General features: G+C 43.6%; 3 protein-coding genes across 19 annotated transcripts in view; 1 reads left to right on the forward strand and 2 right to left on the reverse strand.

Annotated features, from left to right (window-relative positions):
• The window catches only part of ppp1r9a (protein phosphatase 1, regulatory subunit 9A), a 49,204-nt gene extending 41,095 nt beyond the window's left edge, over positions 1 to 8,109 (reverse strand). For 4 of the 6 annotated variants that reach the window (XM_084032469.1, XM_084032468.1, XM_084032467.1 and 1 more), the window contains exons 1-2: positions 4,368 to 4,498; positions 1,307 to 2,831 (exon numbers count right to left, since the gene is read on the reverse strand). In XM_084032469.1, coding sequence (XP_083888595.1) covers positions 1,307 to 2,689 — 1,383 coding nt within the window. In that variant the 5' untranslated portion in view covers positions 2,690 to 2,831; positions 4,368 to 4,498. Of the gene's footprint in view, positions 1 to 1,306; positions 2,832 to 4,068; positions 4,499 to 7,692 lie in introns of those variants that run through there. The other 2 variants (XM_084032466.1, XM_084032465.1) reach the window with 2 other exon arrangements.
• sgce (sarcoglycan, epsilon) lies at positions 6,240 to 16,485 on the forward strand. 11 transcript variants are annotated; one of them, XM_084032479.1, is made up of 13 exons: positions 6,240 to 6,417; positions 7,267 to 7,374; positions 10,521 to 10,643; positions 10,911 to 11,080; positions 11,539 to 11,611; positions 12,083 to 12,281; positions 12,832 to 12,994; positions 13,111 to 13,325; positions 13,769 to 13,795; positions 14,206 to 14,394; positions 14,801 to 14,844; positions 15,120 to 15,258; positions 15,449 to 16,485. In XM_084032479.1, exons 1-13 carry the CDS (start codon positions 6,381 to 6,383, stop codon positions 15,450 to 15,452), a joined length of 1,491 nt encoding a protein of 496 aa, XP_083888605.1. In that variant the 5' UTR covers positions 6,240 to 6,380; the 3' UTR covers positions 15,453 to 16,485. The 11 variants fall into 11 exon arrangements, with proteins under 11 accessions (XP_083888605.1, XP_083888609.1, XP_083888611.1 ...); XM_084032485.1 differs by having other exon boundaries at positions 6,241 to 6,417; positions 15,221 to 15,258; XM_084032482.1 differs by having other exon boundaries at positions 6,241 to 6,417; positions 10,923 to 11,080.
• On the reverse strand, positions 15,893 to 26,644 carry casd1 (CAS1 domain containing 1). 2 transcript variants are annotated; one of them, XM_084032471.1, is made up of 18 exons: positions 26,225 to 26,644; positions 25,049 to 25,145; positions 24,589 to 24,709; positions 24,088 to 24,132; positions 23,938 to 24,000; positions 23,771 to 23,815; positions 23,529 to 23,652; positions 22,988 to 23,202; positions 21,698 to 22,117; positions 21,232 to 21,321; positions 21,011 to 21,130; positions 20,558 to 20,718; positions 20,395 to 20,470; positions 20,015 to 20,116; positions 19,696 to 19,836; positions 19,244 to 19,321; positions 18,735 to 18,827; positions 15,893 to 18,491 (listed from the first exon to the last, which is right to left on the reverse strand). In XM_084032471.1, exons 1-18 carry the CDS (start codon positions 26,478 to 26,480, stop codon positions 18,222 to 18,224), a joined length of 2,517 nt encoding a protein of 838 aa, XP_083888597.1. In that variant the 5' UTR covers positions 26,481 to 26,644; the 3' UTR covers positions 15,893 to 18,221. The 2 variants fall into 2 exon arrangements, with proteins under 2 accessions (XP_083888597.1, XP_083888596.1); XM_084032470.1 differs by having other exon boundaries at positions 20,395 to 20,474; positions 20,562 to 20,718; positions 26,225 to 26,642.
• Between the last annotated feature and the right edge of the window lie 147 nt (positions 26,645 to 26,791).

Below are 26,791 nucleotides of genomic sequence, written 5' to 3' on the forward strand. Positions count from 1 at the left end.
TTTTGCGTCGATGGTGCAGCATAATTAGCACCTTTTCATGTTTTCTCTTCAGAATAACTGGGCTAATTGTTCTGGCTCGTTATAGTATGTTAATAGGATTGATCCTCGACTTGTGGAATGTTTGTGTTGATACGTCTCATACATAAAGCTCACTCTCTAAATCACATGTACACACACCTCTTGTATGTACAAAAATATACTTCATTGTATTGTATTTCACTGACAAATGAAAGAAATAGGATTAGGATAGGATAGCAGGGCAACCTAAAGCATGTTGTTTACCACTGCACATGTTAAGCTTATTGATCCTAAATGCTTGAGGATAAAGGCTGCAAAATATTTCCCATAATCTTCCAAATCCATCTTCCCAATCCACAAACACTGGCTGCATTGTGTCCAACTCGGAAAAACTGCATCAAACACTTTATGGCAGATGATGCAACAAACGCCATGGTAACACTATTCTGTTCATTTAACAACAAAAAAAAAGCTATCAGGGTAATGGAAATCTGTGGGAACTGCACATAATGGATGTATTTTCATCAGAAACAATTACATTTTTTTTTCACAACTAAAACCTGATTGTTGTGTAATTACGATGTTTCCAGCCCTTTTGAAATCTCTCTTGGCTTGATGATGAAAATCCATGTAATTTCTTTCCAGAAATCGACTCAAGGTTCAAACTCAACACACGTATAAACTATACCACTATATTATGTACGTACAGTACACAGTATTTGACTCTGCTACGTAAATATAGAAAAATATCCTCCTGGAGAGTCGATTAATGGCTCCCTCATTTAAAAAGACAGAGATGGGAATGGTTGAGAAAAAACACGCTGTCCGTGTGGGTGCAGAACCAGCATGACTAACACATGCACAGATGTTCTGCTCATGAACACGTCGATTTCCCAGAGGGCGATGCTTTGACCCTCGAGCTCTGCATCACAAAACAGCTACAACAATTTGCCATTTCATGTAGCATATCACAGAGCTTATTAAGGGGAGAAAATGTGAAATGACGATAAGAGGTCCCATGGGGATAAAGATTTCCTGATGTCAGAACATTTTATGGCGATCATATGACCCGATAAAGATGTAATTGAAAAAAAAAAGCGAGCCACAATGAGTAGTTCAACAGCACCTATAAATAGAAGTGTATAAAAAAGCAGCTCTGAATACAATATTAGTTTTCCGTTTGTTGTTTTAACCTACATTTGATAAGAGCTGCACAAAGCCTTTTATGATGGATTGCGCTCAGTGTTCAAAATTAAGACTTGCACAACAGTTCAGTGTCCCAACTTACTGTAATGGAGCTGGTGCTGAAGCGAATCTTCCTCTTCGGAGGGATGTCCTCTTTCTTTTCGTGCGGGAGACCGGGAATCTCTGTCAGATCGGAGCCCGGGTCGTAGACGATATCCTCGTCGTCTCCGTAGAGGTCGTCCTCGGGGTCTGTGCAGCTTTCCCCCCAACCCTGGTAACAGGCGTCCCCGTCTGCATTAAAAACCACCCGCTCGTTCCCACTGTATTCCTCATCAGGTTCTTCCACCTGCTCCTTGGGAGATTCAGGGGACTTGACTCCTCTTGAACCGTCCCCATCCTCCTTGCTCTCCCCAGCTGGCGGGGTCGACGATGGCTCAGGTGCATCTTCAAAAGCTCTGTCGGTAATCACGGCATCATCTGTAGGTTTTGAAGCTTTGGACACCCCTAGATCCTCTACGTGTTTTTCTGTCTCTGAAGGTTCCTCCTCTTCTTCACACGAACCATTGACCTGGCTTCCGTTGGTGGTGAGCCCAGAAAGACGGCGTCTGTCCTCGCCCGTAGGCTCCACCTCGTCTCCTTTGTCTTGGGCTTCTTCCGTTTGCCCTACTGGTTTCAGCTCTGAGGCCTCTGTGCCAGGACTGGAACTTAGAAGGTCCTCAGAAGACAAGGATGAGGGAAACTTCCCCCCTGCCCTGCTCCGGTAGCTTCCACGAACAGGAGATTGTCTTGAATCGTCTTCACTGAAGTCGCCTCCGGGGCGCTGGAACCCATCTGGTGAGTAGAGGGCCCGCCTGCTGACTCCTCTGCAGGGCGCACCGTGCTGGCTGTGATCGACATTTTCAAAAACTGCACTCAGTTGACTGACAGTTGGCGAGGACGCCTCCGTTCTGGAGCAAAGCGAGTCCAAGGAGTCGGTGCTGCCTCGATTGGATCTGGTACCTCGCCAGTCATCGAGGTGCTCATGGGAACCTCGTTTATCACGTCCCATTGGAAAGACCGGTGACTGGGACTGGTCACGGGACTGCTGCTCAAACAGCTTCCTGGTTTCAGAGAACTTTGCTCCGGCTCCTCCGACCCTGTCAGCTGACAAGGAGTGCTGGAGTTTTATCACTGATCCATCGGCCTTGTTGATGAAGTTGGTGGGCTTGACTAGCTTTTGTGGCGAGGTATCCTCCTCCTTGGCCTTAGCCGGCACAGTGTCTGTGCCCATCTGCATGAACATGTCCTTAATGCGACTGACATGGCCGCCATACTGGCGGCCCCTTGGCTGTTTCACCCGTTCTAGGTCTTTGGGCTTGGAGTCTCCATCGATCCGAGGCTGGTCAAAGGCCTTCTTGAGGGCCTGAAACTCGGCCCGGTAGGCATTGCGGTGGGGGGAGGCACTCCGGAGGCTGGTCCTCTCCCCCGAGGCCTCCGTCTTCAGCATGACTATGTCTTTGGATTCACAGGGGACGTCAGCATCGCCGGGGCCTCATTAGAATGTGGCAGTTGGGAGTCTAGTTTGACCTACCGCAGCGCTGCTTTATCAGATCCACCTGGTGATATAATTCCTTCAGGCCCATTCACACCTGCAGAGATAAAAAAAAAAAAAAAAGGAGATGTAAAGATAGAAACATTTTGTAACACTGCATGATTATATGTGAGCTCAGAGAGTTAACTATTTAAACTTCTGCACCATAACGCCACATAAAATTAAACATTAGGGCTTTTTCTCAACAAAATCATGATTGAAAAGCTCATTCCGACCTTCCATCAATAACAATGTTTAGAACCATGGCAAGGTGCTTATGTATGATTAAAAAAAGCTCTTAGTGCACGAGAACAAGTTATGAAAGCCTATCAGGCTCGATAAGCACTCCGACTATGTTGTCTTTTCAGTACTGCTGCGCTGTTTACCTTCTCAAATCAATACTTCCAGCTCTCTATGTTAAAACGGGTGCTATGTTGCAGGAACTACTGTGGTTTCCTCCTCCTGCTTTATCTCTCCCACTCCCTCGGTTTTATATAGTAAGCCGTGACCCTTGTACGCCACCACATCCCACAGCTCTCTACACCATCACTGGCACTATGCTGGCTCCTACTAAATGCCAGCCCTCAAACATAGCATTGCGCCATAAATGTGATGATAAGATCCAGGCAACAAGAAATAGAATTTCATCAACATGAGAGTGGTTTACCCACTGCAGTAAGACTGTGTTTGAGCAGAGGGGATAATGTTTAAATATTCCATACCTACAGCCATTAATGTTTAATCCTTTCAGGAAATGTATTCCACAAAGATGCAATATGAAACAAAAAAACATTCCTCTGGGACACAGGGAATCCATTAATCTCAGTAGTGCTGAATGGCAGGGATGCAGCAGCAGCAGCAGTGGCTGAAAACCTAAATTCCCTGGTTCAATATTGCTCATTCACCATGCTGGACTCTCGCTGGTCCATGGCAACACCTATGTGAAATCCTTGTGCACAAAAAAAAAAAAAAAGAGCACCCGTTTGAACTTGAGTAACATCCTGTGCTGCCGGAGGACAACGCGCAGAGACAAAGAAAGTTAAAAGGTGAAAGATGAAATTGGAGGCTTCCACATTGTGTCCGCGGGATTAAACAAAACCGGCAGAGCCGCGCATCAGCCGCACAAACATGACAGCTCACTGTATCGCCGTCTATTTACCTCCGTGTTATTTCCCCTCCCGTGCACCACAGCGCTCGAAATATCAACGATTCCTCTGAGAAGAAGACTGAGTTTAACTGTTAAAACCACAAACCACGGCGACGATGCTTCAACGTTACAAAAACAAAAGACTTACATTCGCGGCTCCGGCTCCGTTTGAAGCGTCACGCAAATAAACTGTAATCCAGAGGGTTAAACTCGTGCAAAAAATAAATAAATACATATGGATGCCTCTTGTTGCGAAAACCTTTCGGAAAAACAAAAACATCGCCCGGGACTCGAATCGCAACCAGCACAGAGACGCCTGGACACACCGGAGTCGCTACCACGCCATTGCGGGCGGCGGAGGACGCGGCCGGTCGCGCTATGGGGGTGTACGGGGGGGAGGAGGGGGAGGAGGAGGGGGGTCGCTGCGATCCGGCAGCTCGTCCTCACCGGGAGCTGCGCTGTGGCAGCGTCTGCAGGCGCCGGTCCGACATCACGTCTTGCAGCATAGAGGAGCAAACACGCTCGGCTGCGGTGCTAGTCGCTGGTTTGCGGACGTGGAGCCTCGTTGTGACAGGTGCGGAAAACCTGAACTGCGGCAATGGTTCGGTCCGATAATCTGCTGCTGCTCGGAGAAGGGGGGGGGGGGGGGGCTGCAGTCTGGCATAAATACCAGCACACGGCGGTCTGTAACTTTACTCGCTGTTTATTGTTCACCAGTGGGGGTTTGGGTGGGGTATATCATGGATGGAGAGTCAAGGACCACTGAGTCCCAATATGTAGTGTGAGGACCACGAGGGGGGGTTGAGGCAGAGTTAAAGTTTGATTTCACTGTTCGGTCACTCATTAACAGTCAATCTGCTATGAGGAATAAAGATAACTCATTTACAGCATGGACTCATATCAAAGATGCAGCCGAGCATTAATTCAGTTATGAAAGATTACTGACAAACATGCTATTGTGTCTAAAGATTGCAGTTATTCATCCACAATACATCTGCACACATTAACAACGTCTTATAATGAAGAAGATCAGTGTGCAAAAAATATAAAAATTCTAGCCAGCTTGGTCACACAGGAGCCAAGAGAACCGGCCTAAAGCATGGGGCTGAATTCATGTGATAAATCACATGAAAGGAAGCTTTGTCGACATCCAGCAGAGTTACATAATCAATTTTGATGTGTTATAGCCTAGCAGTGGCATTATTGCTGGCAAGCACATTTTCTCAGCCCACATTATAAGTAATATTATTAATTTCTTTAAATTGAAAAAAGTGTAGTCATAACTCATATTCACATAAACGTGCTGCATGAATTTGATCTGACAAAATATGTGATTTACATGATTATGTAAACATTTCAGTTAATACTGGATTCACTCAAAGCAACATATTTTCTTTTTTTTTTATAATAAAGTTGGCTGCTATTTAACATTCAACAGTCCTCACTTCTGAGTGGAGTGGACAGTGTTGCATTTTGTCCCACTGCTCAAAACAAGCAAATCCAGCACAACTACAGTCTAAATTCTCCGTACTGGAACAGAATAGCCTGAAATCAATCCAAAGTTCAGTTCGTGTTCATCAAATCAACTATCTGGCCTCCATCTGAACCGTAGCATGTCAAACATCTTCAACTCTATGCATGCGTTGACCTAGTGATGGTTGTGACACACAACTCATACGCGGTCCTACCGTTGGCTACGTGAAGATGTTGCTAAGCAACCTAAAAATAATCTCAGGATGAAAAGGGAGGGTGCAAGAACAGAACAGAGCAGCGAAGGATGGATAGCATCATGTTTATCAGCACAGGAGGGAACCGTGGATCCTGTTTCAAATATGCCGTTAGAGCCATGCAGTGTCAGCATGATTACATCAAGTAGCTGGTAGCTGACATCAAGGGAGCGTTAGGGGTGAATTAAGGGTCCCGCAGCCCTTCGGCAGGCCTGACTTGGAGCCGTGGGGCCAAAACACGACCATCTGTCGGGCTAGGACCGTCTCTGCAGGGGGTCAGATTGGAGCAGACTTCCCCAAAAACATGTCTCTGCCATCTTCACAGCTGGGCGTGAGAGGTCATGCTCTGGTGAGGAGGAGGAGGAGGGTGTGACCTGTCTTTACAGCACCCATGGTCCAGGATATATCAAGAAATCAGTGTGAATATGCCGTCAGAGGGTTACATAGTGAAATGTCCACGGATCAGAAGGAAGGGGAGGTCAACAGAACAGCTACTGCTTGTATGTGAAGTCACACACGATTTAATTTTTTTTGTTTTACTCAACAACCATGATTTTTTCTTCCCCCATCCAGATGTTCAGCCAATGAGAAGTCGCGGCGGTTTCCACTGAGGGAAGGAGGCGGAGGAAGGAATGCTGCAGGATGCTTATTATTATGGCTGTCAAACCCAGCGGTGACGATGAGATAAAAACACCCCTTTTAATGTAAGATTCACCGGGACTGACTGTGCACCATGTCCGCCGCAGCTGTCGCGGTGTGGCTCGGGACGGGTACGTATTGATTAAACACACGCACACGTATATATTGTATCCGGGTTCTCCTTTGATGCTGTAACGGTTATCCGTGCTAGCTAGCTAGCCCGTTAGCATGCTGCTGCTGCGTTTAGCTAGTGTGCTCATTTTTTCCAGGAGGCTGAGGAGGAGACTCGGGAAAAAATGGCTAACAATAGACAGCTATACCGTTACACGGGTGGAGTGCCTACGTATTCAATGTGGGGAGGAAAAAAAGCGTTTCAAACGATGTGTAAAAAAAAATAACGTTATACGTTGTCTTGGTAGTTAGGTTTCTTGTCTTTCATTCGGCTTTTAATGAACGTTTTTGCGCCTTTGTGTGTATGTAGAGCAGCAGCAGGTGTGTTATGAATGTCTAATTAATGCCAGTTTAGCAGCTCAAGCACCCTTAATTACATGTGGGGAATATATATGACAATATTTCACTGCTGCTTGCATCACTGTTAACGTATATATAAATAAGTTATGTGTTTCTTAGTTGCCAGTTTGTTAGGTACACGTATTTTAACTAATGTGAGATCCTGGCAATAACTTCGACCTTCATGAAGGTTGTAATGTCCAGCAATCTTGACACCCATATACATTTACATCTATAAAGGAAACTGCAACTGTTTTTTTTAAATTAAGTTACATTTGGGAGCCTGTTTACACTTAAATATGCATTTCTGCAACAGGAAATATGTGCAAACATGCATGCAGGAATACTTCACAGCTGGTGTATGAGTCTGCACTAGTTTGAGTTAGGTGTACCGTATAAACTGGCAACAAACCAAATGTGTTTACAGGACACACTTGTCCCATTCCCTCTTTTATTCATTGATCCAATAGTTTACATTGTGCATGCCTCTGATGTCAAACGTGCAACTTTTCATGAGCGAAATGCCCCCACGGAGCGATCCATGGGCTTGAAGCACAGAACAGCCCAGTACAGAGATGGTGAGTGGGTGTGTGCAGTGGTGAACTTCGTGTGTTGACCCGCTGTCCCCAAACCCCCCCTCCCTGTCATAACACACGCTCAACTGGTGCCCCATTAATACAGGCATTATTGTTTTCAGCTGTCTGCTGTATCAATGACATGAGCCTCTTACATTTGCTGAAACAGCAGTTTACAGAGTGTCTTAACTTTGTCCTTGCTAGACGTACCCTTTATCCTCAATCATTAACTATAAAAAAAACAATTCTATCTTCTGTTTAACACAACACTCATACTGACCGGATCAATAATCGTTTTAGATATACGAGTGATTTCCTTACCTCTTTTGAGAGCCAGAAGGGTGAGCTGGCTGTCTCATGTCCACTCTTGTCTTTAGCCACAGCTTTCAGCTTGTTGTGACACCGACTGCTTTCACTTCCAGGTCTGTGCTTAGAGGTCCAAACAGTAGCAATCCTTGTTGCCTGTGCTTCCCCGCTAAACACCAAAGAAGCACATGCTTCCTCCTGACCCGGACGGCGTGCACATACAAAGCTGATTCAACAGAACTAAAGGACATCCCTCCCTCGCTGCTGCCTCCGCTAGCTTGAGGCCTCAGTTAGCTAGAGCCATTAGAGGAACAAGGGAGGTTTACTCTCTCTCTGCGTTGCCAGTGGCATTTTTAAAAAAAGGCATCACTCCTGAGACTGCTCAAGGTCAGCCCAGAAAAAGCATAAAATCTGATAAGGTATTTCCACCATTTCCTCCCCCACCAAGGCCTGTCAGTGATCAACTAACAGAGTTTTCAGCTTATTACGGTTATGTGAAATGTATAGAGAATACTTAAATGTTTGTATTTGATCCCCTTATCGGGAGAGTGTAGCTTGTAGTGTGTATCAGCATGCACTTCTCCCTATACGTTTGTCTTCAGTTGACTGTCTAGCATTAACTTTAATTGGTGATGTATTATGTACAGTTGGCGCTGCAGTCCATCATTTCGAGAAGGCCTGGCAGAAAGACAGCCGGCCGCATATAAGCAGATCTGATGCTATTAGTAGAGCCTCGGTGTAGCTTAGTTAGTGATCTTAACGTCCACCGGCTCCTATCTTAATGGAAGTGCCGTATTCAAAGGTGACAGTGAAACACAAGCGAGACTGACCAACATAAGGCTGCCAGGAGCGTGTTAGGCCTAAACGCTTGCTGTTGAATCAGAGCTTTAGTGTCGATAGGCCAAAACACATTTCAAATCCCATAGGTCATTTCCTATTCCTCACACCATTAGGTGAGACCAGGCCATCTGGGCTCCCTTATAAGCCCCGCCTGCCTCATCAGTGGACATGCCACAGATGTTTACACGGCATCCAGTTGGTCTCTGAGCCGAACACAGTAGCCACTACTTGACCTTGACGAGGAGAGTGTGACTTTGGTCTTTTGTGCGGTGAAGAATTGATGAGGCCCCGACGGGCCGGGTAATAGAATCCCAACGTGCGCATTCAGAGTAGGATTTGCAGATCGACTCGAGTCTTCACCGAGGGCGCCACTGGGGTGCTGAAACTGAATGAGCTTTTATTCTTGGTCCCTGAATAACCTAGATCCTAATGTCATGGGTGCAGTAGTAGCAGGGAGAGGAGGTGCGCCACGGATTAGTCATGCTCAGGTGGTTCCTACAATCTATTCTTGGGAAGAGATATGGAGGATAAATAAGTAACGCCACATTTATTGACCACTAAATGCTATTGATTGTATCTAGCTCTGACTGAGCCCTTGGGGATATCTGACATATGGCCAGTTCAGCATCTCCGTTTGTGGCCGCAGACGTAGCACAGTTTAACATACGGGACCTTTTTAGAAATTAACACTCCCAGCAACTCAGTAGACATGGACTTCTTTAATAATCTGTAGCTTACTGTGTCACCTAATCTTCTTTTACCCTTTGTGCACCCTGGTAATAGATAACGCTTAAGAACCAAAGATCACATGCTGACTTCCTCTATCATGGGCACGGATTAAAATGTAAATCCTGCTCCATTACTCTGTTCAGCGGAGACTCTGTCTCAGCTTCTGTTGAAGAAGTCCAGCAGTGGAGGCCCTATTCATGTTATGATGCTGATTATAGCTATGTAGAACATGTTGGTTTGCTGAATGCTAATGGGAAGATGAAGCAGGAGATAAACAACGGTGAACATTGGTGACATTGCTAGCATGAAGGCACACACACACACACACACACACACAGCTTTCCCATGCCTTCTTGTAGCTGCTTAATGTGTCTCGAGTTATGTGTCTGCAGGCGAGTGCAGTTCACTCTCAGCACTTCATAACACAGATCGTCAGTTTCCCCTCGCTCCCTCTCTTGTTATTTCTCCCTGTCCTCGTTGTCCTTGCACACTCAGTGAGTGCCCACCCACTGAGGAATAAGGGTTTGAGGGTGGGTTGGGGGTGAGAAGAGGGAAAACGCTGTGTAAAACTGCTTAGAGGTTGAAAGAAGACAAGTGAGCAAGGGAATAAAAGCAAAGGATGCAAAGAGAAGAAGAGAGCTTTGCACATTCCCCTCCAGTCTTACATTGTGTAAACGTTAGTAAAGGGGCTGCCATTTTCCTGGCGATGCCCTTCACAAATAAAGACTAAATGTCTTTGTTTGAAATGGAGTGGGGCTAAACAGAGAATATTTAGAATGCAGTGGGAGGAGAGCATGGAAACAACTGTGTACAGGCTCTTTTCTGGTGCTTTTACTTTGACTACTGTGGCTCCTTGGCCCTAGAATTCGTTATTTTGGTTAAGCAGCTTGCTCTTATAATGTACAAAATAGTTTTTACGGCACATAATCATTTCAGTTTACGCCTTCATGCTTGGCTGTTTTCTGCGCTGCATCTTTATGTGCAGCAAATACATTTGTCTTCAAGAGAAGCAGAAGCCAGGCAAGAAAAGGAGACTAATCTTTCATTGCGAGCCATATTGAGATTCAAAGCATGAAGTTGGTTAGCAGTTGCTAGTAACCCGAAGGTTTGCTTTAACTCCATTAACACCTTTGCTCCTTTTCTAATTAGTGCTGCTGGCAGGTCATGATGTTGGTGAAGAAATAAATCACAGAAAAAAAGAGCAAACGTTCTACTTTTAGGTGCCAATTAACTTTTTTTTTTCATTTTTATTCTCTTTTTAATCTGTGTTGCAGTCGTCACCATCTTGTCGAGATCGCATGCAGACCGTAACGTCTACCCATCTGCAGGAGTGCTGTTCGTCCATGTTCTGGAGAGGGAGTACTTCAAAGGAGAGTTCCCTCCCTACCCAAAATCAGGTAGAGCACCATCACATTAACACTTTCTGCACTGATTAATAGTGTCTGAATTGTTGATGATACAGTTTACAATGAGAGCGTGCAGTTTTTTGCCGCAGTCATTGTATAAATGCAGCGGTGGATTGTCCGTTCATCATATCTGACGAATGGAAACTGCTTAGCTGCTGTTGGCGACACATCAACAATTCAGCTAATGGCTCTTAATGCCCATCCTTAAAATTGGTTCCGAACCATAACGGATCATTGGGGTCACCCCTCATTAAACAGCTTTACCTGCAGGTGATGCCAGCAGTGACCCCATCACTTTCAACACCAATCTGATGGGCTACCCCGACAGGCCAGGCTGGCTGCGTTACATCCAGAGGACCCAGCACAGCGACGGAGTACTCTATGGCTCCCCCACCGCCGACCATGTTGGCAGGCCCTCCGTCATAGAGGTGGGTGGTTGGGCCATTTTCAGAGTGAAGAGAAGGAAGATAAAGCCAGATGTGTTTTTTTTTTTAGAACAATAAGGAATTTGAATGGAAGCCAGTATCACACGTGTGTAGTCTTAATCAGAAGGCACACATAGAGTAAAGGTAATGGAGCATTTGAATTAATTTCACTGAGCACAGCTGATTTGTATGCATTTGGTTGTAGCTTAGTGCAATGTGACGCTGAGGCCAGACTTAAATTTTATAATGTTTTTCATGCTTTCTTTGTCCCCCATAAGCTACTGTAGAAATTCTTTTCCCAGAAGGCTTAGCGTTCCCAGCGGCGCACACGTGCCTCTATAGGGTGTCTCAGTTGGGTAACGAGCCTGCATCTAGTGTATGTAGCTCAGCCTCGTCCACAGAGCTGCTGCCATATAAGCTGCACTGATCTGGGCTTAAACTTTCACCACTGTGTGTTGCAGATTACTGCCTATAACCGACGCACTTTCGAGACGGCGCGGCACAACTTGGTCATAAACATCATGGGCACAGAAGGTAAGCGGTGCCATTGGACTTCCCTGAGGAGAAAATGTTGTCGCTTCTGTTAACACTCACTCAACAATACATTATGGTTATGAATTATTACGGAGAATCGATAACGAGCAGTCGTTCCTTTTCATCAGAGCGATGGCGTCTCACATCTGTGCACGTGTGTTTGCACAATATGGCTTGTTGTTGCGGTACATGCCCTTACAATATGAAATTAAGTGGGAGAACGCTAAGCAGATGTTCACGGTGTTTACGTGACATCACTCTCCCTTTTGTGTGATGTCATCTGCCATCTGGCCCCAAAAGAGAGCCAAGTCATAACAGAGTGGGGCAAACACACCAGGTCTGCTGGACAGAAATCAGTGTCAAATATGCAGCAGTCATAATGTATGAATGATGTCTTAGTCAGCAGAACGCCATGTTGCTGTCTTCTTACTCTCATTTTTATGAGTCTCTCTTCTTCATCCCTATGCACAGAGTTCCCTCTGCCTTACCAGGCGGAGTTTTACATCAAAAACATGAATGTGGAAGAGATGCTGGCCAGTGAGGTACTGGGGGACTTCCTGGGAGCCGTGAAGAACATATGGCAGCCTGAGCGCCTCAACGCCATAAACATCACCTCGGCGTTGGACCGTGGCGGTCGCGTGCCCCTGCCCATCAACAACCTCAAGGAAGGGTGAGACTTGAGCTTATAGTGAATGAAAGATTATCCAGTTACAGCTAAATCAGGGTTTTCCCCCCCCATTCACACTCATTATAAAAATGATTTTAAAAAACAAACTAATTGCAGGATTAGTTTTATGATTTAGGTGGAGTTCCTCAGGAAGTCATGCACAATAAGCTGCATGAGGTTCAACAGTTATGGATTCCTCCACCTCTCTCAATTAAACAAATGACTTATATTTTCAGCCCACTCACATCACGGTGACATTTTATGTAATTGGTCCCCTGGGATCCACAGTTCGCTCTGATTTAGATTAACAAACTTGGCCGCCAACGCTGACAGATACTGTCAGTTGGTGTAGAGCCGAGAGGAATAGACCCAAATCACTGCCATAAATTGTGCATCAAAGATTCATGCTGATGTATTGGAAGATGAAAGCATGTAGGAGAATGCTCAGTGGAGGAGAAATGCTTTGACTGTCACAAGCCTCAAAACATGTAACATGAGGCTCCATCTTCTCTTCTCTCATGCTTTGGATTTCACCGGCTCCTCCCCTCCCTAGAGTGTATGTGATGGTCGGTGCTGATGTTCCCTTCTCGTCGTGCCTGCGGGAGGTGGAAAGCCCACATAACCAGCTGCGCTGCAGTCAGGAAATGGAGCCCGTCATCAGCTGTGACAAGAAGTTCCGAGCTCAGTTCAACATTGATTGGTGTAAGATCTCTCTGGTGAGGATAGCAGGTTCTTAAATGCTGAGGCAAGAGGGGAACATGTACACCATTCCTCTTTGTTGTTGACTTAATTGGGAAAAAAATGCTGAATTAACTACGGCTTATTTCTTCAGGTTGACATCAACAGAGTTGTCCCGGTATATATTACCCGTCCAGACCCGGGCACCGGGATCCTGCCTGAATTTGGGGAATACAACCCGCCCTCGGAGTATCTGATGGCCCGGAACTACTTTTCAGACTTCGTCATCACACTGGCTGTTCCCTCCGCTGTGGCACTAATCCTCTTCTTCATCCTCGGCTACACTATGTGCTTCCGACGGGAAGGGGTGTAAGTGTGCTTGGTCTTACATTTTTAAGTATGCGAGAACCAAATGGGAGACAGGATGGATAGTGCAGGATATTTAGATAATGGATTAGATCTAGGAATAATCTGGACTGGAATTGCAGCTTGTCATTACCATCCAGTCGTATGGTCCATTTATTTTAAGTTCCCCATGAATATCTGTCACAACCTCTCTTTAATTCTGTCATATACATCTTATTGTTTTGAAGCACAGCCATGCCATCGGCAGCCATTCATACGAGATAAATCCGTTCATCATTCTCCATCATTTGCAGGCTGGGAGAGACGTGCCCCCTCGTTCACTCAATGTTCCACAACCCATCACCACCTCCACTCTGTCTTTACCCAACAATCCATTCACTTGTGTGTAGATGTCTCTTTAACTATTAATATTAGTATTTAATCCATCCATTTTGTTTTGTTTCTAGGGAAAAAAGAAACATGCAAACAGCAGAGTAAGTGTTTTACCCTCTCCTGTTTTTCTTTATTTTGGGTCTGTTTCTGTTCCCTCCCCCCTCAATCTTTGGTTTTGCGATTTTTGTCATGTCGTCATTGATGGCTTTCTCATCACCCCTCATGTGCTCATCTATGTGTTGACATCCATTCATCCAATGGGCTGCTCAAAAATTCAATGGCCAGATGTAGGTAATCGACGCTGTAACAGTAACAAATGACTCAAAGAGGTGACAGCGATAGGTAAGAGTGGAGGTTATGTCGCTGTTGTGCATGCATGAATTGAGTGCAGAGCTCACCATAGCTGATACGAGTTGATTGCATATTCAGAGATATTTAATGAGAAAAAAAAATAACACCGCCAACCATGACAACACACATGTTAACTTCACCGCCACTCTCCCCATTCCAGTATCCAGCTGGTTCACCACAGCTCCATCCAGAAGTCCACCAAGGAGCTGCGGAGCATGTCTAAGAACCGGGAGATCTCCTGGCCCCTCTCCACACTGCCGGTTTTTAATCCAGTCAGCGGCGAGGTGGTGCCCCCCATTCACCCCGACAACTATGAGACCACCAGCATGCCGCTCATGCAGACACAGACGTGAGTTGAGAGCTAATTTGGTTTGTGGCGTGAAATGCATGTACGATAACGCAGCACGTGAAACTGCCCACATGAAATGCACACATGCTCATTAGCAGGCACGCAGACATACTTCACAGCTTATAGGCATCATTATAAAGTGGAAATATAAGTAAAAACAATACCATTAGTGTCTAAGCCTGTTTGCAGTGCTTCTAAGAGAACCATGTGTACAGATAAAGCTGCAGCAAGCCTGTCAGGCCTTTAGAAAATATGACTACAGCTTAGGAGGTTGAAGCTGTCCCATGATTTTTCCTAATGGGCTTGAAACTCAGAAAAATGTGCTAATATAAGTACAACACATGATACTAAAAGCTCTTGTAATGTATGTGAATGTTGACCATAATATCATTGTTAATAATTTCAGAAATCTGCAAAACCAGATTACGATACCACAACAACGGCCATCAGGTTAGTATTCCCTTTATATAGGAGTCAAGCAATCGGCCTCACTCCATCTGAATGTGTAATAGGCCTCAGTTACTGCAGATGTCAGAGCAATATTTAAGCTTTGACTAGTTATGTTGGCGGCGTTCTGACATATTTCTACATTAAATAAGGTCACTCTATACAGACAATAATAATACATTCACAGTCTGACCCGATCACTGTAAAAATTCAAGCATCTTCACTTATTCAGGCATGGGAACTTTACTCACTCTCTAGCTGCTTCTCAACTCCTGCAGTTCTGGTGTTGGTGTGTGAGCGCCCTCCTGTGTTCATGGTGTTCAGTTGCATGACAGTTCCAGCACTAACCTGCTGCTTTCTCTGTTCACTGCTAACAAAGGAGATAATTATGTCATGTCAACATTTCGGAGGCTGGAGGTAGGTGCTGCAGTCTGTTTATGAATTAGTGACGAGATAATTAATACAGATTCATTTATTTTTATGTGGTTATTTCAGCTCATCTTTTCTGCAAAAAAAGCACTAATGGCATGTCAAAACTTCAACGAGCTCTTGTCAATAAGTAAGGAATAAGAATAAGTTTTACATTCTTTCTCCACATTTATCCTAGGTAAATGGTATTCCTGAGGAGAGAAAGGTGGCCGAAGCACTTAATTTGTGACCAGAGACAACGAGGGTTGGAGTCGACTTTGTTTTCATATCTATATCTTTGTTTTTTTTCTAACATTTGTGCCAATCTGCATGCATCAGAAGTGTCTTTACAAAGTTTTATTGTCTTATAAGCACTTACACCTTGAAGAATGAGTGTAAAAGGGATCAACAGAACTAAGCTGATTATAAAAAAACTGAATATTTTGATTATATTTTACATGGAAATGCTTTAGTTGTCATATGTTCATCAATTGTATGTAATGTGTCACATGAGAACAATAAATTCTTTAAAAAAATAATTATAATTTTCTGTAAGTACCTTTGTCCCAATGACAACCAGGACACTTGTAATGTCTGAATGACATGAAAGGTATATTTTTGTCCAAAAAAGGCAAAAAAAGAGCACATTTTATGAAGGTATTATTAACAATGTACAACAGAATAAAGGCATTTATAAATAATATGGATACATTTCACATTTTTTAAGACATCACAATTTTGTTTACATGTAACATGTTTGAAAGAGGCCCTGCAAAGGGGTATAAATAGTTGTTGCTTTTACAAGATCAAAAGATCTATTAAGGCCCGAAACAATTACGAATTATAGCCGTTCAGTAAAAGACGAGAAACCGGATGAGTAAACTTCAACATACTGACAGAAATTGCAAGGTGGAAATGCCAAACACATCTGTACAATGAGGTGATGACTCGTTACAGAAATTACAAATACACTTCGCTCTTACTTAGTTTTAGAACCCAACAGAGGCTGCACATCATCAGATAAATGACATTAGAAGCCCCGAAAACTATAGACAAATCGATCCACCGTAAAGAAGAAACACATCTGTGGGCTCTTGTTTTTCTTTTAAATAGATGCCACATAAACAACTGACAAATCTTTTACCACCCCATGGTAGATTAAACATTTTAAAATGAATAAGTGGTTTGGATTGTGTAATATTATACTTATGTATTTGCCAAATGACCATGGCAAAACCCCCAAAACCCAATAAAAAAAGTACAGAACATCTCTGCACTGGTACCATGTTAAGCTCTTGTTAAACATTATATTTCACTGCAAGGATGAAAAAGAAAATGCAGGTCTTAAATGAAAGTGCTTATTTCTCTTATTGTCGTGAGGATACATAGGCAAAAGAGACATCGCCTATTTGTCAGCTGACAAAATATACAATATTTTCCTTGAAGCAACAGTAATGTGTCTTCCGAGCACAGTCAGCGCATCACTTAGTACGTCGTTTTAAAATGTTGTGGTGTGGCCCTTAAGTGCCACATCACATATGTAATATGTGTAAGCCACCAAGTGAAGCTGCATGTTCAAAAGCATTCAAAGTCTAAGAAAATCACTGTTTCACTCACTGACCAAAAGGTTCACTGGCTGTGACATCAGAGGGAGGATGTGTGTTTAGCGGTTTAGCGGTTATTCCTACTGTACAATAGTATGTGCAAGCCAGTGCATTTTCCACCAGAGCTAACGAGGCATGTTTTTAGACGTAAAAATCAAAGGAGGACTCAAAACAATGCTGAAGGGTTGCCGTATAAAATAAAGTCGCTCACTTTGTCGTACAAATATACACAGACTATGAAGTGAGCTAATAGGACACATGAGTATTAGACTTGTAAAGGCTCAACCTCCGCAAAGCGTCTCTGAGGCAAGTGATCATCTATGAGATGCTGGGATGGGTACAAAATCCATGTAATACTTCCTTCACAAACAGCAGTCATGAGCAGTACAAAGTACAAAATAAAACAAAGCCAAAAAAAAACCTGTATAAAATATAAGCTTAATTTAAATCATTAAATACTGTACATATCACATAGAATTTCAGAGCTACAGCAGGTGACCACAGTACCTTTCAGCACAAGGCAAACATTTCTAAAATCACAAAAATGTAGAAAAAAAAAAAAATATGTTGAGGGATAATCCAACATTTTAACAATTGCACTCCAAATTTTTACTTTAGTCTCGACAGTTTTTCTGATCACCCAAGCCAGTTGTTGGTCCATATTTTGCATATTTAGATATCTAACACTATTTTAAAGTCATCGGAATACTGTATAAAGAGATCTTGATAATAAAATGCAGCACAATTGAGTTTTATTTTTTCGTTTAAGATATCTGAATATGTAGATTATGGATCCACCTGAGTGAAAACGCCTTCAACTGCTACTGCTATATGGACGGAGTGCGCCTCGTGATCCCTTCCAGAGTGAAGTTATGAAAGTACATTTTGTATGTGACAAAATAAACTTCTTATTAGTTTGGCTAAATAGAAGCAACGCTGCAAAAAAAAAAAAAAAAAAAAATTCACACAGCAAGCATGAGGTCTGCAAATGAGGACCTCCAAATCTTTCCTCTTCTATTGAATCCAGATAATGTAAACGTTTTGAGCGTTATTTTGTTTTTATTTTCTCTCTTGCAATTTGCACTTTGCCCTGAAAGGAGCAAAGGTTTATTTTTAAGCATTTTTTTTTTTTTTATTCAGTGTGCGACTTTCACAGCAGTCAAAAAGTACAGACTCTGCTCAAACATGGCCAGCAGAGAGACGCTGTTGTCCCAGGGGTCCCTGTGTCACTCAATACAACTGAGGGCATCATCGCCTGTGGTCATCAACAGGCTAAAACACTGGGCCTGCTCCTGGCTTGGACCTCACTTCAATCTCAGCAGGGGGTTGGCAAGTCTGCTGGGTCCGCCTCCCATCAAGACATGTCCATCAGGCGCCGGTTGTAGGCTGGCTGCCTCTGGCCAGCAGCAATACAACCAGACTGAAGATCCCAACAACGCCCAGTCTCTTAAACAGGGACACGCTGTCTTTGGGGATGACCACCTGAGCCAGGTCATTGGTGATGAGGGAAATCTCGTGGGCCACACAAACAAAGATGAAGGTACTGACCATGATGTTAAGTGAAGGGTTTCCTGGGATCAGGACCAAAATTCCCTTGGTGTCTGCTGCCAGCCAGATGTGGTACTGGCATATGAACAGCTGGGGGAGACAAACGAAGCATATTCAATCGTGCAATTTAACTTGGTTGCCTCCAGGGAGCTACAGAGCATCAGAGACATGGTGGACTTGATTTCTCTGTTTCACCTCTCATGTCTGTTATGGTTTTATGGTACCCTTTGCGAAGGGCCCTTTGTAATAGCAGTTTTTATGTAGGACTATATACACATCTTATTATAGATTACTCATTATATTATTGCAGCTCTACTGCCAGATCCTACTTACCTCCAAGGAGATCTTTCCAAACCAAGCAAAGAATGAGCTATATATAGAGCGGGCATAGCCAGGAATGTTCCTGATGAGAATGAAGGCTAAAATCTGTGGACAGAGAGAGTGAGGACACGCTGTACTATGAGATTCTTATCACTTTAAGTGACAGGTACACAGATACACAGTCACGAAGACAAATGTGAGGTGTAAAATGTGCAACACTGGACATTTCAGGGGGGGATAATCTTAACTATGTTTTTAATTAACTTATGTATTGCACAAATTCCAGATTCTCCAGTGGGAACTGACTGCACAACATACCAGCACTATTTTTAGCAATAAAGGAAGGACACTCCCTTGTTGTTCAACTCATATTATCCTGCCACGTGACGAGGATAATGACCTCTCAAGTCAAATTAACATAAAAATAAATGGAAAAAAAGGCATTTTGCTGTAAAACTGCACAAAACGAAAAAAAAAGGAGAAGAGGGAAAAACAGAGCGAAATAAGGACAAATATTTTACCTGGACCACAGAGATGTAAGGATGCATCTCGTTGCACTCTGTTTTGGTTTTGCAGCTGCTGGCCCATATTGAGTAAGTCTGGAAAGACGGGAACAAGGATAAATTGGCATATTTTAATCTTCAGACAAGAAGGTGGTTCAGTTAATGTAATCTCCAACAAAGAACGGAGCTGCCTCAGTGCTACACATGGTATAATCTATGCAAGATGACCGGATTGTCACTATACTGAGTTCATGTTGTATCCTGCAGACCTTTTCCAATACAAACAAGAAGAGGATTGTTTTTGTCACGGCAGCTACAGAGTGTGGCATGTTTGTACAGTAAGAAGCTGCTGTCGTGAGGACGCTTTTTGTTCGTTACCTAAAATAATACTTGGAAAGAAAGAGACATGGATCTAAAAGAATAAGTCTTCACCCCAGTACTGGCAGAAACCCAAGTGTGATGAATCTTACTATGAAGGAGACAACAGAGAGGAAGAGGAGCAGGTTGGAAATCTTGGCTGAGAAAAGAGCCTCTCCTTTGCCCTCCGACAGCACCTGGCACTTCTGTAGCACCAGATAGATGAAGGCAAATAACATGCCGTGTATCACAGCCTGCAAAAAAAAAACAACATTAACATGTTAAACAAACACAATTTTACAATGTTTCTAGAATGTGATCCCACTTGACAAAGCTTCAGCTGTGCTCTGCAACACATTCTTTGAAATGTAATACGTGGCAAAGACTGGCTCCTGAATGGGGTGCAACTGGAGCGAAACTCATTGGACTTACAAATCGGTCCAGCTTCCATCTGAACCACCACTCGTTTATGCTTCCGTTCAATTCAAAGAGATTGGAGATGGGCCACACAGAGAAGATGCGCTTGAAGAAACCCTGGGGTCACAACACCAAAACAAGAATGTTAAATTAGCATGGAACAAACCATGACTTTGAGTAAAAACTATTATCATAAAGTGGAGCAGTTCTAGTGACTGTAGTTTAATAAAATTCACAACTCATTCACAATTGTAATGCATATAAATAGATGTTGCTTCATTTGGGCTAAAAAATATAAACGTGATCAAATACTTTCTTATTGCTGTTCATATGTAAATCAATACAAAACTTGGAATTGAAAGTTTTAAAAACTCTAAACTAGAGAATTGACCCACCTGTGAAAAGGCAAAGACACAGATGAACAGGAGGAGTCCCAGTAACTTCGTCAGGACCCCAAGGTACCACAAGCCACTGCCTGTTCAAACAAATGCAGCTATTAGCGGAAAACGTTATTTTCTAAATGCAACACTGTGCAACAATTTGCATACATTCTGACACCTACTGTTGGCCTTCTTCTGAAGGATCTGAGGCCACATGGCCAGCGTGGCGTAGATGACAACAAACCAGAAGGTCACCAGTGGGACGAAATAATAGAACTGGTAAGGTCTGTCCATTACCATGCACAGCACCAAGACCAGAAAGTTTAGACGGAAAAGTACCTGGAGTGGGACAAACATGAAAACAGAAGCATCCACAGAACAATCAATAATAGCACACACCAAATAACTGCATTTGTTTTGTTATTAATAATATGATGGTAATTCATGCTTAAGTACAAAAATATGTAGTGTATACTGTAGTCAAATCTAAATGCTTTTCTAGAGCAGATGGAGCACCAGCAAATTATTGACATAGGTAGCCAATCTAAACTTCCCCTTTAAGTCTCTAGGTTTGCTAAAATGAATAGTGATTGCAAGATCCTGGTTAATGTATAACTGATTATACCCTCACCTGGCACACCCTATAAAGTCCAAAGTCTCCTTTGAGCCAGAAAAAAGAAAAGTGTCCATAGCCAGTCTGAAAGAGATACGCTGCCACCAGCACCCGCACATGCATGTACACTGGAATGAACTGAAAGACAGGAAACAATATTTATACCTTTACATTTACACATACACATATGTATACACATACAAATAAATAAATATGTAGGTAACATATTTAGGACTCACAGCGCTGGCTCCAGATATGTGATAGATGAGGATGACCAACTGCATCCAGCCTTTCCACTCATCTGTTTGCTCACGGTTGAGTAATTTGGTCTATTTGAAAAAAAAAAAAAAAAAATCAAACGAACCAGAATGAATTTTAAAGCAGATTCTAATCATTAAATGTGGTGCATCATTAACAAAAGCAAGTGATTTCAATTTTGGGGGAATTTTACTACTTTATGTTTCCTACATAAAAGAAAGTATGGATGCATTTCTTATCAGAGTAATAATGTCAATCAAATGGGATTGAAAAGTTAAGGCCTGACAGTACATTGACACATGAAGCCACCCATCTGCTGGATGAATTTGTCTTATAGAAACTTAGAAAGACAAAAATGTCAAATGACAGAAAAACACATTAAGTCAGAATGTTCTACACTAAATATGCTGAAATGAAACAGAGTATTACTCAAAAGGACCAACTCACTTCCTTGCTGTTCTCGTTGTAGAACAGTCCCAAGACAAATATATAGATGAGCGGGATGAAGAACGTGGAGTGAGTGTAGAACTTCTGCTCCTTCATGAACACATCTGCTCTGTCACAGAGGTAAAAGTAGCTCATGATGATGCCCATCCTGCAGAGGGCCTGGAATGGCGCCTTTGGACCAAGGGGGGCCGACGCAGTCGCTGGCTTCTTCTCCTCGAGGCTCTCCACGTCTGAGGGCACAGGTCGGCGGTGACGGTTGTTGCCAACGACGTGGAGGACCAGGAGGACTACGGCCGAGCCCAGGAAGAAACATGCCGACAGTTTTTGCAGAAGGTTAGGGGGTGGTAACGTCTGGCAGCAGGAGCCGTCAATGGGCCTGAGCAGCTTGTTGCACACGGAGTTCATGAGGACCATGGCACCCTGACAGGAGGATTACACAGAGTGGTAGTGGTGAGAAAGGTATCATGATTTTCTAGTTAAGTCAAGAAAACTACCAATACCATAATAGAAGAAATGTACTCATAACAAGTCAAAATCCTGCATTGAAATTTTCACTTGGCAACGAACTCCCGACCAATGTCAGGATAGCAGAATCACTTGCTGTTTCCGCAGAAGACTCAAGACTCACATGTTCAGACTTCACCTCGACTCTGCATAGCATGACTCAACCCTAGGATGGGGCGATTTATGGATTTTAAATCAAAATCGGTTTTATTTGCTTGGACGATGTTAAAAAAAAGATTTTTCCTTTAACTTGGGTAAAAAAACGCGGTAGTTTACTGCTCTCTCTCGGCTCCCGTCCGCTCCATTTCCCTCCCCCTCCCTCCACTAGTTCTCTGACAACATCAACATGTCAGCGTGCGCAGAAAACAGGGAGGATTTACTTCCTAAAAAAGGCTCCGTCACCTCAGTTGTATGGAAATGGTTCGGGTTAACAGCAGCTGACCAAGAGCAAACGGGTCTATGCTGTAAACTCTGTTTTAATGCAGTGGCAACAAAAGGCAGCGCCACAACTAACCCTTTCCAGCACCTTTAACGTAAGCATGCAGCCGAGTGGGAGCAGTGCGTTGCCCTGCAATCTGCTGCGAAGGATAACGATAGCCTCAAAACAATAAAGAAGCAGGTAACATTAGCCACTTCATTTGCACATAGTACCCCATATGAAGCGAAAGGGGAAAAGACATCACCGATGCGGTGGCGTTTCACATCACGTTTGTTTTCCTCCCTAGCCAGATGAACAGATGTGAGCCATATTCTAAGATAAAATGCAAGGACAGAAATCTTGCCTACCACATCCCTGGTGCTCTCAGGCAGGTGCAAACCATCGTCTGACTGGGCGATAGTTTCCAGCGCAGCCTGGCGGGACGCAGCCAACAGCTTAATCCGGGACCTGCCGTTACGCTTGCTGCTGTTGAGCACGTCCACCGCTGCTTCATTGTACAGCTCCAGCTGTTGGTTGGTGATCATTTTCCTGTTCTCACTCAACACTTCCTCATTTACTGGGTCTGTGAGGACAGAGGTGTGATAGGTTTTTATGCAGTGTGAACAGGAAGAGAGACTTAGCTTTGTGGTTAAAAATACTACATCAGAAAAATTAGGATTAAGTGATGACACTGCATCACCTAAATAACCCGAAGCACCTAACCATCTGCACTGTGGGAACACTTTGGAATCAGTGCTTTCAACCATCAAGTCATTCCAATGGTAATCCTGTTTGACTTGACTGCAGTAATCACATCAGAGACTAATCACTGTGGTTAAGGGAACATGTAGAAATACTTTACTAACCCGACTGGGATGACAGATCATAATGGCCTGAAGCTCAGTTTACCTTGCAGGACCCAGTAGACCTCTCCGTCGTCGGCCAGCCTCTCCAGGTGCACAGCAATGGCTGTAAGGTTGACTTTGTACTGCTGCAGCGCCTCGCTGCTGCCACTGTGAAACTTGATGGACCACTGTGGTAAATGGAATAATGGATGAGATTAAGACTGACATTACTCAGCCACCACCTTGTTTTTGTCTATCAGTAGAGCATTGTGCAAGCATCACCAAGCAATGATTTATACAGCTTACTGTTGCAGCTCCAAGGATGAGAACATCCGGCTTTGCTGAACCTTCCTACAACGCATGAGAGAAATTGGAACATTTAATCTATGTTCAAACAATGAGAATGTCAAGTTTATGAGACGTATTCAATCAATAAAGCTCATTATATTAAAAAAAAAAACATGTATACTCACACGTGTCCATGATATCAAGCGCTCCTTCATTGAATTATTGGCCTCTGGATACCACAGAAAGTCCTACGCACAAAGAGGATGTTGATGTTTTATAAGAATGTTTTTACAGGCTGAGAATAGGAGATACAGTCACATTCAGAAATAGCTTACCACATTAATAGAGGAACTCTCATCTTCAAAAGAAATGTCCTCATGCTTCAGACATTACATGTGGACAGACAGAGAGAAAGTCTATTAGGCAGAGTGTTCCTCTTTTTCCCTGCTTCAGATAAGACCAAGAATAGTTACAGCTGCTGCATGATTGCAATGCTACATTATTTATGCAAGCCACCAGTTTACTTATATTTACACACGCTACATTACATGCTACCGGTTTCAGGATTTCCTGCATGTGTTTATTATAGAGTCTGAAGACATTTAATTAAATCACATCTATACAGACAAAGTGGGAAAAGGGCTGTAGGGGAAATGTCAGGCTTTATAGTTGCAAGTCGCAGTAAATTGCTTATAAACAGTGTAATATTTTACACAGGTGTGCATTATCAATAATCAATGTGAATCATTAATACTTCAATGTTTGTCCCACAACTCTTGCTACTCTGCTGAAAAAGAAAAACCCTGGTTTTACTTGGCAATTCTTCTCATATTTACCTTGTTTCCATCTCCCCGTCGTTCAGGGTCAATAATTTTGGTGAACGAGTAAAATAGCTGCCTGATTCGTGAATCACCAGCAAAGGCCACTCGCTTTTCAGCAAGGCAGGTTTTGGCTTCACTGTAAGACAAGACCAACTGTGAGGAATCTGAAAACTGTCAATCCTAACAACTGTAGAAAGCAGTCACTCATGTGCTGCATTCTCTAACCTCATTCAAAATAGATCAGCGTGATACTATCTTGTCAACTGGTTATTCGTCTCAAGAGTTACTCATCCACCCTTACAGTGGTAAGTACACACACCTCATCTATCGCTGTAAGTATCTATCACTGTAAGTACACACACCTCATCTATCACTGTAAGTACACACACCTCATCTATCGCTGTTACAGGCTTAGTTGTTCATGTTGTATCAAACATAATGTACATATAGTGACTTTGCAGATACTGTGACTCACATGCGTTTGTATTTGTGCATCATGCAGCCATAAGGCTGCCATACGTTCTCCCCCAAGTAACGTCCTCTGGACAGCAGCCATTCACATGAGTCTCCGCCTGGAGGCAAGACACAGAGAACCTCCAGTAAGAAAACAAACCAAAAAAATGCTGTTCTTGCCTTCACTCAGTTTTCTGTGATTGAAACCTGCCGTCTCAATAGTACCCAGTCTTCATTCAGTGCTGTCAAAAGACTGGTATACAATACGGGGATCTGCTCCGGGCCATAGTACAAAATGAATACATCAGCAATTTAGCTCAAACATATACATCTCTCCCGCTATTCATGTGTGTGCAAAATGAATGGAGCCATCAGCAACTGACTGAATCCATAGAAACAGCATAACATGAAGGCTTATGCGAGATAGGCGGTCAGTGGCATCGCCAACAAAGGCAGCTGCTCTCAGTGTGCACACACAGAGCCCATGATTCATTTTTATGAACAAAGTCCACTCTGTGGTGGGAGGCGGATGTATGCCATGCTAACAATCAAACTCTGGTTTGTGCCATCGCTGTCACTGCCAGGTATATCCAGCCTATTACACCTGAAAATCAATGTGCGTACGGATCCATGCGGCTAACTAATCTTTGCCAATGCAAACTTGGCAGACTACTATACTGCTTAAACCCAGCACAGCTAGTTTGTTAGTGTGAATGCACCACATTACTGAGGAGCTTTATTGATAGTGTAGCATGCATCCGTGTAGTTAGCATCAGAGACACTTGTGAATTAAATGGCATTGTCCTCCTAATGAGCTGTTAAAAACTCTACGTGTCAGTAAATAGTCGCATCAACCTACACACCCCAGCAGTAACTAAGCCTGTGCTGACAGGAGCATGTAAACACAGATAAGTGTAGTGTTAGCTTTAATCGGCTAAGCTAGCCACGTAAAGCTTTTTTTATAGTTCGCGCAGCTGTGTAATAATTTAGTTTGGAAATGCAACCATATATCGGCTTGCAACTTGTAACGTCACGTCTCAGCTTTTAAAAGCGACGCCGGATAACGGCACCGTACCGACCCCGCAAAGAGTAACGGCTAGGAACAGCTAGATTCAGCTAGCTAACATTAGCGATGGCTGTTGTCAAGCGATTCCCTGGCCGCGTCAACACTAACTTGAACAAACGGGAGACCACTCACCTCCATAGTACCGCGAAGCCGTGTGAAACACGAGAAGTAATAAGACGACCACCAGCGATATCAGTTTGGCGTTTTTGATGGTGAAATGATGATTTATTTCGCGTTTGCCCAGGCTATAGGCCAGGACCGCCATCTTTGCTCCTCCATGACAACAAGCACCTGTGCACTCTAACAGCGGCGCTCCTCCCTGCGCACCATCTGCCGGGTCTGCCTCACGCGCCGCCGCCTCACGCGACGCCGCATCTTGCTTTTCCATCGCCGAAGCAGGCGCAGATCCAAACACGCAAATAAATAGCCGGGAGCGTATTCGGGTAACTATCGGACTAGGTTAAAAGTGCGGTACATTCCCATAAGAGTTTGAAAACTTGAGCCATGATGGAGAAATATTTTTCAGCGTGAGAACTCTTTGTAAAAACAAATAAACGAACGTCTGCCAACGTCTCCAGAGGCACAGACAGTGGGCCGAGAGCAAAACGATAGACTAATATAGGCCGAGCATAACGTCATTAGTTGCTGAACCTGCTTGAGGGCTGAAAGCATCCAGCTTTGTTTACCCCCCGAGCAAAG

The sequence above is a fragment of the Eutrigla gurnardus genome (genome assembly GCF_963514095.1).
Source record: "Eutrigla gurnardus genome assembly, chromosome: 17".
NCBI classification, from domain to species: Eukaryota; Metazoa; Chordata; class Actinopteri; order Perciformes; family Triglidae; genus Eutrigla; species Eutrigla gurnardus.